We start from the raw sequence: 11,797 nt of genomic DNA on the forward strand, positions 1-11,797 counted from the left end.
TAAACAAATAGACATTTTGGTCGATTTATTGGAGCTCTTTTGTGTAATTTGGGAAGACCAAATATTGGTAACCATAACTGTCTTGTCTTGGAAAGCATGTGTGCATAATATAGTTCTTCTTGCAGGAATAAATAATAAGCTGCTTCATTTCAGTATATTCTCTGTGATTAAACTAAAAATGACACCTGGGTGACCAAGACAGAAGACCTGCACCCCAATCCTCTGAGTTACTGTCTGTGAACTCTCTGAAACTGAAGGATGCTTTCTGGATGACTACAGCTGGAATGGTAGGAGATTTTGAGTTACTACTCAATAATAATTATTGTAGCTGCTGCTGCTGCTGTATACTTTGAATGTTCTTGGAAAGAGGAATTTAATTCAATTCTCAGATTCCAGATGATACTGATTGCAGTGAGTAAGGGTGGAGAATAACCCAGGAATCATGTGAGTTATGATGGATTTCTTGCTCTGAAAAAGTTTAAAATCTCTGTGACACCTATTTTCATATATGTACAGTACTTACAAGTAACCTCTACTGTTTGAATATGGCTGTCTATTATAGGTAATAGAACATAAAAATTAAATCTTCAGTGATACACGTCAGAAATAGTGGCTGATGTGAGCAACGTTAAACTCCATTATTCTTCGTCTCATTTTAAAAGCAAGTGGAAAAACTAGGCCTTTTGTTTCTGGATTTTTTCCTAATAGTTCTAGGTAACTGTATACTTTTCAGGAACTTAAACACACCTGAATTTTTATCCAGCTGTGTTTGGCTCATCTTTCAGGCCATATTCTCCAGAAGCCCTTGCTTTTAATATACTAGACTTTATTTTGGCAGATACAGTGTTACAGTTTGTTTGAGAAACATGGAGTGTTAATGTGCAAATTACCTCCTGGGTTTTTGGCAGAAACAGTACAGCAGACAATACTGCTCAGCAACAGCATGGGGCTCCCCAGTTATTTTTAGGGGACATGGAAGTTTCAGTGCCAGCATTGCCAGACTAGGTGAGGAAGGTGATCCTGTCCTCTGCTGAGCCGTGGTGAGGCCACACCTGGAGCACTGCGTGCAGTTCTGGGCTCCTCATACCGGAGCCATGGAGCTCCTGGAGCAGGTCCTGCACAGAGCTACCAAGTTCATTCAGGGATCTGGAGAATCTCTCTTACAAGGACAGGCTGGGGGACTTGGGCCTGTTTAGCCTCAAGGTGACTGGGAGGGGACCTCAGCAATGCGTATAAATGTCTGAAGGGAGGTGCCAGAGGATGGAGCCAGGCTCTTCTCGGGGCTTCTGAGCAGTAGAACAAGCGGCAACAGGCAGAAATGGATGCTCGACTAGAAGTTCTGCTTCAACTGAGGAAAAACTGCCCAGAGTGGCTGTGTGGTCTTCCTCACCGGAGATATTCCAGAACCATCTGGGCACAATCCTATGCTATGTGCTCTGGAACAGGGAGGCTGGACCAGATGCACCCACCGTGGTTCCGCGTATCAATCAAACCCATCCTCGGCTTTTGATAGTTTATTCTCAGAAATTCTACACTACCAGCAGCTTGTCTCATTGTAGAAATGTACGTGGACGATACGAGCCGCATTCCGGCCTTCTCTGCCCAGGCGTGAGCGCCGGCAGCCGGAGCCGTGCCCGCGGCCCTCAGGCCCCTGGGGACTACAGCTCCCGGCGTGCCCCGCGGGCCGGGCCAGGCCGGGCCGGGCCGGGCCGGGAGCCGCTCGGGCCGCGGCCATGCCGGTGTGGCTGCGGGAGCAGAGCTGGCGCCAGACCCTCACCGCCGTGTACCTCTCGCTGCCCTTGCGCGGCGCCCGGGCCACCCCCAACAGCATCTTCTGCGGCGAGCAGTACCTGAAGGTGGGCGGCCGCGTCCCGCTGGCCTCACGGGCCTCCTGCCGCGGCTGACTCCGGAGCCCTGCTCGAAAGCACGCGCTCCGTGCGCCGTGGCAGCCCTTCAAGGGCACAGGCCTTCAAGTGCATAGCCTTCAAGTGCATAGACCTTCAAAGGCACAGGCCTTCGTGTTTTCCAGTCTCCCTCTGTGTGCTGCGGGCTGTTAAACGCCCGTCCCGCGGCAGATAAGGGCTTTGCCGCTCATTCCCTACTAATGCTTTTGCCACTGGACGGGTGCCGGCTGCCTTTACTCTCATAAATGGACTGAATTTATAGGTTCACTTGTACTATGAATAAGAATCCTAAATTTGAAATCCACGGTTTCTCTTGCCGTGCTGAAGAACCAACTTTTTCAATCTCATTAGTAAAAAAATAGAACCTTGTGATGACCCACCCTTAATGGGAAGGAAGTGCCTTCTCTGGACTTGTACAAACCTCCAAAGCACATTAGTTCTGTCAGTAGTATCTGCTTCTTGAGGTTTGCTGTATGCTTGTACTAAGTGTTTTGACTATGTAAGAGCTAATTTAAAGTAGTAAATATTAGTACAAATTATATTTTTGTAGGTAAGCATCCCTCCCTTTTTATTTGAAGCCGTTTTGTACGCTCCTATTGATGACACCAATAGCACAGCTAAGATCGGAAATGGAAACATTTTCTTCACTTTGTATAAAAAAGAACCTGCCATGTGGGATTCCCTAACTCTAGCAAACAGTAAGTGTTCTACTCTGGAAATTAGACTGTGTGTAAGGAAACCATACTGTGAAACTTCAGCTGGTAGATATCTGCTCAGTTCAACCTTGTTCATTATTAAAAATAGAAAGTATGCGAGAACAAAGAACATCTACTAGCATGTATGAAACAAAACAATATTTCTTGTAAAATTTGTATTTTGTGTTTAAGCAAATCTTAATTTTTCTCTTTTAGAGATGAGCTTGGTAGACACTGGTTTGTCGAATTGTAACCATGTTTTATTTTGCTAAAGTAGCAGAAGAAATCATGTTTTCATTAAGATTATATATACCAGTAGAACACTAGGCCTAAATTACTAAAATAGTTGTTTTTTTTTTTTTTTTTTAAGCTGACAAGGAGAAACTACAATATCTGAGAGAGAATGCTGTTCTAAAAGCCCAAGAAAAGGCAAAAGAGGAGACAGAAGCAAGAAAAATTACAAAACAGGAACACAAAAAATATGCTTTGGAGGCTACAATGAAGGTAGGTTTAGAAGGAGCTCTGCAAGACATGCATGTAAACAGCTACCAATTAATCTGGCAGATACTTTGTTAAATGTACGTTGAAATATATGAAAAGTTCCAATTTCTATTATAGTGGTGGTGAACCTTGTTATTTCTTTGCACTTAAAACATGTATTACCAAATATGAAAATGTTACTGACAAAGTGAATAGAAGTTGCCATTTTCTATGAGTAGTACTAATGAAAGTTTTTGGTGACAAGCTCAGATTTTTGTCTGCTCAAAAGAGAGTACAGTCATGTGGCAAAACTATAGTCTTTTGTGGCCTTTGCAGGTGTTTAGTCCTTTAGCACTGTGAAAAATACTGGTTAAAAAAAAAATCTTATTTATTCTTTGTTGTATTTTATGTCAGATTTGGGGTTTTTTTTTTGTCTTTTGTGTATTTGTATTTTTTTTGTATTCTACTTTTTATGTATATTTTAAGGTACGTTCTTAAAATTTTAATGTATATAAAAGGTCTGGTTGCTTCACTTGTGTTCAAAGGATTTTCTATTTTTTTTAGCATACAATGAAATTTTAAGATTGCATATGCAATATGGACGAAAATGAGCTACGGTTAATGACTGGCTTAGTGGCAACATTGTACCTCTTCTAAATATGTAATAATCTCAAAGAGAAGAGGAAAAATAAGAAATAGTGTATTCAGGTCATCACATATATTTCACATTTCTCTATTCTCCAGAGATCTACATTAAAACATGGTTAGGATTTTCACTGTTTAAAAGCAGGAGTTATTTCTGAATGTTTCTGGATTGTACCTGAAGACCTCTAAAAGCTAATCAGAAATCTTTACTCTCACAGTAATTTTTAAGCATCTTATTTAACTCTGCTTGTATGGTCACATTATTGGTTACACTATGCTTGGGCTGTCAAACTGGGAAAATAATGGTAATTTTAACACAGTCATGTCAGTATGATCAGATATTATGTATCTCATAGGGTGGTTTTTGTTCAAATAGCTAGAGGAAGCAGAAAGAAAAAGAATTGAAGATCTGAAAGAAAAGGAGCGGAAGAAGGTTGCTAAAGAGTTGGAGTTATGGAAAAACCAACAAAAAGATGGTGATAAATACAAGAGCATACAAAAAAAGGTGGAATTATATAAAGAAATAGAGCCATTAAAAGAGAGAAAAAATGAACAAATGAACAAAACTCAGATTCCTAATGAAGGAACTTCTAAGACCAGACTCAAATCCACAAAAGGTTGTATGATTGAACTGTACTTTATAATTCTTTAAAGTGTGGGTGTAACTTTTTTTCTAGATGTTTCTAATTCATCACTTATCTTTGTCTCCACCATACCAAACCAGTTCTTTTAAAATTGTTATTTTCAGGCAATTTATTGAGCTGAAGCACATGAGTTCTTGGCTTTTGTTGAAGTCTTTGGAAATACAAGGGTGGGTTTTGTTCTAAGCTTTAGGAAATTAAATCAGAAAGCCTTTTCTGGCAGTGTAATGCAGACTTCCTGGGGGTGGAGTCTCTTTCATTTCACAGAAATATTCAATCTCCTTTTGCTCTCTCTGTCCTGTGTCTTGGCTGCATGGAGAGCCATTCAGGGAACTAAACCAGCAGAAGACATTTAATATTTTGTTTGTTTGATTTGATAGTTTCAGCTCTTATTGTCACCCTGTCACATCATCAATTTGTACAGCAATACATCAATGTCACAGCATCATACAAACAACAGACAGAGAGGTGTGAGAGGAGTTAAGGTGTTAGGGAGTTAAGGAGTTTAAGTTCATTTGTGACAGATGCTATATTATTCCATTTATTTACTTGGTACATTAGGAAGAAAAATTGTTTGAATGTTCCCTTCAAAAGAACAAGTCTAAACCTTTCTCAAGCAATTAGAGGTTTAATTCTAATGTGACATTTCTAAGTCAGGTGTACTTTGGACTTTGGTAGAAAACCAGAAAAATATTTTGTTTCATTTTTCATTTCCAGTGCTCTAATTCTTTTCATAGGTTCCTGTAGTATATTTTCACAGAATTTAAAGGAAGAACAGTTACCAGCTCCCCGAGCTGCTGCTACAGTCAAAGTCAACTTTACACCACGAGTTTTTCCCACAGCTCTGCGAGAATCTCGCGTTGCAGAAGAGGAGGAGGTAAGGTGGGGAATTATTTATTGTGTATTCAGTCAATACAAAAATAGTGTCTGTGCCAAGGAATGTTACCTGTGCAATATCCTTATCTTCCAAGGATAGCAGTCTTATTCAAATTAAGATGGAAAGAAACAATTTTATATTAAAATTATTTTCAGCATGTGGTTGTGCAGATTAATAACATATTCCTTTTTGGGGAGGGGGAGAAAAGTCAGCAATATTAATTTAATTCCTTGAAGTAAAAAATTTTAAATTTCTTGACTCTTATACTTAAGATTCTTCCAGTTGTATCTTAAAAGAAGTTCACAGCTCTTTTGAGCTCGATTCAATGAACACAAAATACTTTTGGAAGATCAAAACAGACAAGTAAACAAAAATGTGTTAGGGATGTGGTAACCTGACTTTTCATGACAATAAAAGATTTGGGGAAACTTTCAAGATTTTCATATTGGACATAAATATTTTCCTCTGTCTGAAATATGTGGTCCATAGAATTCTTTTGATAAGTATTAGTGAAGAGATGAAAATAAAATCCATTCTTGGATTTGAATTTTTGCTTCTGAAACAATACTAGCACATTTTGTATTTACAGTGGCTACATAAACAAGCAGAAGCTCGAAGAATAATAAATTCTGATTTATCTGAGCTGGAAGACTTAAAAGAAGAGGAGAAGAATCCAGATTGGTTAAAGGACAAAGGAAAGTAAGTTACATTCCACTTGAAGACGTATTAAAAAATTAATTAGTTTTATGGTGTTTGTCTACTGTTCAGTTTTGGTATATTATATTTATTCTAGACAGAGCTGGTGAATGACTAGAGTAGTCATGGTAGTCATACTAGAGATTTTATTGACATCTTATGGGGTTAGAATCTGGTAAATCATGAGGTACACTTGTTGAAGCTCATGATGAACAAAATCATTGTAAACACATTATGCATATTCTTCTTTGAAGAAAGTGGAGGCAGTGCACTATTATACCTAAGTAGATTTAATTTTATTTGTACTTTTTCAGTGAGAGGTTAAACATCTGTGCATAATAAACTTTAGGAACTTGATACAAATATTGGTTTATTTATTTATTTGATTAGGCAATCATAATCAGATATACAAAGCTTTCAAAATTAGTCCCGTGTCTACATAAATGTGTCCACTCTTACAGCTCTTCATTGCTTGTAGGCAGTGACTGTTTTTGTTGTGTATCTCCTAAGCAATGTTGCCAGCATTAAGGTGCACTGAACTTTAGCTATGTTGTTCTCAGAAAAGGCTATAAAGGAGCACTTCAAAGGAAAAGATGCTAAAACCTGAAATTTTTGAAAATAAGTTAACAATTAGTAGGTGTTTATTTTGTATTTATCCCCTTCTTTAAAGTGCATGTTTCACTTTTTGTTGACTCCTTAGCAAAATGTTTGCAATGGGAGACTACCTTGGGGCTGTAAACGCGTTTAACCTTGCGGTGAGGCTGAACAATTCACTTCCCCTGCTGTACCTGAACCGTGCTGCTTGCCACCTTAAACTGAGAAATTTACACAAAGCTATCCAAGATTCCTCTAAGGTATAAAAATCCAGGAGCTCTGGCTGTCAGCTTGTGCATTAATGTGATTTGTTACTGTGATGGTTCTGTTTTAAGCAGATCTGTAAATACGTATTAGCGCAATCCAAAGTTTTAAAATTCAAATTTAATTTAATGAAGCCATGGTGAAATATTAAAATTTGATAGTGATCAATGAACTCTCAGAAATCTAAAACAAAGCAACAATAAAATAAACCCTAAACCAAGCTTCCACACATTTGTGACAAATGGCCATATACTGGTCAGTGTGTTTCCTTATGGACAAAAATATTGTAGCAACATGTATGTTTGAAAAAACCCACAACTTGGAGCAGAGTAAAATGAAACCAGTGTATACTCATGCATTTTCTATTATGTGGTGGTGTGCTTCATTTAGTTGGAAGGAAAAAAAAAGTGGTGGTGATGAGCAGGATACCTTAAAAAACTTTCAACAAACCAAACATTTTTAATGAAGGGCTATATTGTCCTGATGTTTTCACAGCTGTTATTTGTGCAACAAGAGGAATGATCTCAAATGGCACCTAAATAGCATGGAAAAAGTTTTCCAAGAATTATTATTTTTTGAACTGATAAGTACTTGAGTCTTGACGCTAGAGAGTTTTTTGTCTTGTTTTTTTTTTTTTTTTTGTTTGTTTTTGTTTTTTTCCTAGTAACTACTGCTAAAATACATGTGCATTTTTTAGAGCTGCTTTTCTTTTTCTTTTGATAGCATGATAGATTATGATGTGTGAAAACAGAACATATTGTTTGACTGCAATAAACATTTAACCTGATATTTTTCAATTTTTAGTCATGGCAATGTAACTGTAGTTGGCAAACTGGGGTGATGGATACAAATCTTAATGACTAGCTTCACAAGCCATTTATAGTTAAATTTGAATAGCTATTTTCTATTCCAGTTGGAATAGTTATTATGTCACTCTATAATAATAGTAATTGGGTGAGAGAAGTGTTTGTAAATCAGAAAAAAACCCCAAATTATGGAAAATCTACTTATAAATACTTAGGGTGTTCTCATTTGTAAAGGCACTGGAACTGTTGACACCTCCTGTTCCTGATAATGAGAACGCTCGAGTGAAAGCCCACGTGAGACGTGGAACAGCGTTTTGTCAGCTGGAGTTATACACTGAAGGTGAGGCCTTGCTTTTATGAAAACATGCACAGGAATTTATAGTGACAAGCAAGTAACTCTGGCTTAGTGAGGCTGCTCACACCTTTGTTTTCAGGGGTGACTTTGAAGGAGGTCTGTACAATCTATGTCTAGTTGTTATGAATCTTTATTTTAATTTAGTGGATACTTGTAAAATCTTTACAAGTTTGAGAGAATGGATTGCATTCCTAATTTAAGGAGTTTTTCCATTGAAGAGATTAAAATAACCTGGAATATTTAATAATGTCTTTGTAAAATGAGGTAGGAAATCCATACTGATGAGTAAAATGATTCATCAAGTACATGTGATTTGTGTGAAAATACCTGAATTTACAATGTCCCTATTCAGTTCCTCAAGAGTAACAGATTAGTTTTGTAAAGCAAATTTACAAGTGAAAGCTGATACTAGAAACTGAAGAATATTCAAAGTGTCAGTGTTGAAGTACTAAGCTTTGGCCACTGTTTACCTTTTTCTACTTAGGCATCACTTGGTTACTCCCTTACAGCTTCATTTGCACTTTGAAACTCTATAAAAAAGACTAACGTAGGCAAGATTGTACTTCCTGTACTCATGGTTTGCTTTTCCCCACAAGCTCTAGTTCTCACAGTTCATGTCTCTTCTTGTCCTTATTTTCACACAGGATCATTTCCTCTTCTGCAAAACACTTTAGAACAGTCCCCTCATGCACACCTATACATACACATATACAGGTGTATATTACGTGAATGAAGAGGTTCTATTTTCATATTTCAAAACCTGAAGATGTTTGTGTGGTAGAGTGTTTCCACTAAAATGTTTTGTAAAATAAGATAAACAAAAAACAAGTTTATTTACTGATGGAAGTTAAACTAATGTCATTGTGATGCCATCTTGCTTAAGGACAAACCTCAAGATCAGTACTTTATGTGTATGACTGGGGAGTAGCTATTTCCAGTTAGTTGCTCTTGCAAGAGCAACTTGCAATTACAAAAAGAGGATGCTCTTGCATTATTGACTGATATTCTTATTAACGTATCTATATTAGGTCTTCAGGATTATGAAGCAGCTCTCAAGATTGATCCTAGAAATAAAAATATAGAAAAAGATGCTGAGAAGATTCGACATCTAATTCAAGGAACAATGCAAAGTTCTTAATTGAAAAGAATATATAAAAAAGTAAACTCTTTGATGCCTTTGAGGACATGAGACGGAACATTATTTCTCTTCAGTGTGTGTTACCTGCTTCACTTGGAACATTTAGAAAATTGGTAAAAGACTGGATATATTTTTGGAAAGTATAGTATTATAAACATTATTAGATACATTTTAAATATGTCATATTGTCAAAATTGTCATATTTTTTCTTTTTGTTAGCATTCTGTATTACTCTGACAATCTGTAACCCTGGACTTGAAGTGGTTTCTTTTAGTTAAGTGTTCTTTCCAAACTGGGACCATTTCAACTACATTTCTTTCAGTAAGTTTTAGCAGACTTCTGAATTTTCTGCATCAGTCTCTTTCCTGAATACCATTTATGACTGATTTCTGTGTTTATAATAAAGCATTTATCAGGCAGATATATATTATTGTGTGCCAATTTTATAGTGTTGTATCCGGGAGAAGGTAGCAGGCACTGTTTCCAGCTCTTTTACTTAGAGCCTTGAGAGGAGTGCTGAGGTGAGTCAGAAATGTTTGGGGTAGCTGCTGCCCCTGCTTTCCCACAGAAAATTGCTGCATTGCACTGGAAGGGGCTGAAAATACTTTTTTATAACAGCTTGAAGGAGGGCAGTGCAGCAGGTGGAGTGCCTCAGTTGAGGGAACGCTGTGCTTACAGGTATTGCTGTTTTCTTTTTATAATTGCTGAGGGGAAAAGAGGGCTAAGGAGGAGAGGCTGGCAGTGGGAGAAAGATGCATCTTATTCAACCCATCTTACTCAGTCTTTCAACTAAGAGGGCAAAGCATTTCAAATTTGGTAAGTGTGGTCAGAACAAATATTGCTCAAGATGTGTATTGAAATACATGCATGGTGGAGAGTGAGGAACTTAACACTTTGACCTTATTTAGTAAACTGTGGACAGTGGTAATTTGACTCAATGACTATGGAAGACAATAAAATTTATCTCAATTTCTGAATTAGTGATAATCTTGATCATAGAAAATATCTTAATATGTATGGCAGAAATAGTACAAATAATGAAAATACGAATGAGAGTAAGAATAGAGTGAGACTGGGTGATTTGATTTAGTTCTAACCTTTTTTCCTAAGATACAGGAATTTGAAAAATAGACCATAGGAAAATGTACAAGTGACTATGCTTCCTCACTCATGTGCACATGCATGTATTTTTATTTTTATTTTTTTTTTCCTCTATAGGGAGTGAGTTATATGAAAAATACTTCTTGGTCTGTTTATGGAAAGTGCTCTAGTGCTGTATTGATGAGCCTGCTGTAAAACTTCTCTGAGTAAGGTACCTCCCTTAGTGCTGCTGAGCAAGTCAGTTACAACCTGCTGCTTTTCAGAGGTGCAGTGAAGGCTTTTTTCTTTGTTTCTCAGTCATAACAAGACATGAAGCCAACACTTAAGTTGCTATCTTAGATAAAACTTGAGTAAGACATTGACTTTATTAATGAGGCCTGTTGTTATCATCTCCCATTTATTTTTTTCCAGTACCAGAGCACTGTTGGGGTCTAAACCTCTGGAATTTTGGATGTGCTCTGTACAGTGTGCGTGGATGAGCTGTGGTGTAGGAGCGTGGGTGGGATTTAAGAACTGCCTTATCTCCAGTCTGAGTGCGTCTTGGGACAGTTTATCCTGAGGCAGCAGGGCTTTCCTTACAGGACACTATCCAAATTATTACTTAATTCCCAGTCATCAGAGTTTTTCCAGCTGAGGCCGGGAGAGTCAAAGATTAGTTGTCTATTTACAGCACCTTTTTTGTTGTCGTTGTTTTGTTTTTTTGGGGGACAGTGCATGTTCTGGGGGTGTTCTTTGGTGGGGCTTTTTTTTTTTTTTGGTTGCTTGACGGCCGTTTGTTTATTTTTTTTTTTTCTTCCTTTCCCTTAGCACAGGCGTTACCGGTATGTGACGGAGCGCGCCTCCTCAGAGCCGGCTGCTGCCGTGATCCCAGCGGCACAACGCTCCTGGCGCCGAAGGGGCCTCCGAGCAGCCCCCGCCCGGCTCGCAGGGCGCCGGGGCCGCTGGGCCCGCGCTGGGCGGCGCGGCGTTGCCATGGCGGTGCCCGGGGCGGGCCGCGGGGCGGGCGGGGAGCCGCGGCCCCGCCGGAGCTGCGGTGCCCGGCCCGCTCCGGGCGCTGTGGCCGCCGGGCCGCGGCGGGGCGCGGGCTGCGCTCGCCAGGGTGCTGCGGGCGCCGCCCCGCGCGCAGGCGCCGGCCCGGGCGGGCCGGGTTGTTTGTGACGGCGTCACCGGCGGCCGCGGCCCCTCGTCCGTGCCGGGCCCCGCGAGGGCCGCGCTCAGGTAAGCGGCGGGACCGGCCCGCGGGGGCGGCCGCCCTGCCCCGGCCCGGCCGCGGGGAGCTCCGGGGGACGCGGCGGCTGCCGCGGGAGGGGCCGCCCGGAACGGCGCGGAGCCCGGGGCGCCGGGGCCGGGGCCGTTCCCGGTGCGGGGAGCGGGTGAGCGGGGCCGTGCGGGGCGGCGGCGCTCGAGGGGCGAGCGGCCTGCGGGCGGTGGTCACCGCCGTGCCGGCCCCGACTCCGGGCGCTGGCGTTTGCCGGCTTCCTTCTCTGTCATCGTCTGCCGCTGCCTCGCCGGCTGATGCAAGGTGCTGTGTTTCATAAACAGTGTCCTGGCGCTTTAACTGCGCTGGCGCCGAGCCGCGCTCCGGTTCAGGTGCGCTCCAG

The 11,797-nt window shown here is 40.5% G+C and overlaps 1 protein-coding gene across 3 annotated transcripts; it reads left to right on the top strand.

Annotated features, from left to right (window-relative positions):
• Positions 1-1,733: 1,733 nt before the first annotated feature.
• DNAAF4 (dynein axonemal assembly factor 4) lies at positions 1,734-9,464 on the top strand. Of its 3 annotated transcripts, none has more exons than XM_062501307.1 (9): positions 1,734-1,856; positions 2,455-2,602; positions 2,970-3,107; positions 4,105-4,357; positions 5,113-5,242; positions 5,832-5,941; positions 6,639-6,792; positions 7,837-7,942; positions 8,986-9,464. In XM_062501307.1, the coding sequence occupies exons 1-9, from the start codon at positions 1,734-1,736 to the stop codon at positions 9,093-9,095; spliced, it is 1,272 nt and encodes a 423-aa protein (XP_062357291.1). In that variant the 3' UTR covers positions 9,096-9,464. The 3 variants fall into 3 exon arrangements, with proteins under 3 accessions (XP_062357291.1, XP_062357290.1, XP_062357292.1); XM_062501306.1 differs by having other exon boundaries at positions 2,970-3,103; positions 4,101-4,341; positions 5,103-5,242; XM_062501308.1 differs by lacking the exon at positions 7,837-7,942.
• Positions 9,465-11,797: the final 2,333 nt, after the last annotated feature.

This window comes from Cinclus cinclus, chromosome 13 (assembly GCF_963662255.1).
Source record: "Cinclus cinclus chromosome 13, bCinCin1.1, whole genome shotgun sequence".
Lineage (NCBI taxonomy): Eukaryota > Metazoa > Chordata > Aves > Passeriformes > Cinclidae > Cinclus > Cinclus cinclus.

Coding starts and splice junctions, on each gene's coding strand:
- DNAAF4 (XM_062501307.1), top strand. CDS start 1,734: ATGCCGGTGTGGCTGCGGGAGCAGAGCTGGCGCCAGACCCTCACCGCC. Junction 4,358..5,112: donor AAAGGTTGTATGATTGAACT/GTACTTTATAAT, acceptor AGGTTCCTGTAG/TATATTTTCACAGAATTTAA. Junction 7,943..8,985: donor GCTGGAGTTATACACTGAAG/GTGAGGCCTTGC, acceptor TATCTATATTAG/GTCTTCAGGATTATGAAGCA.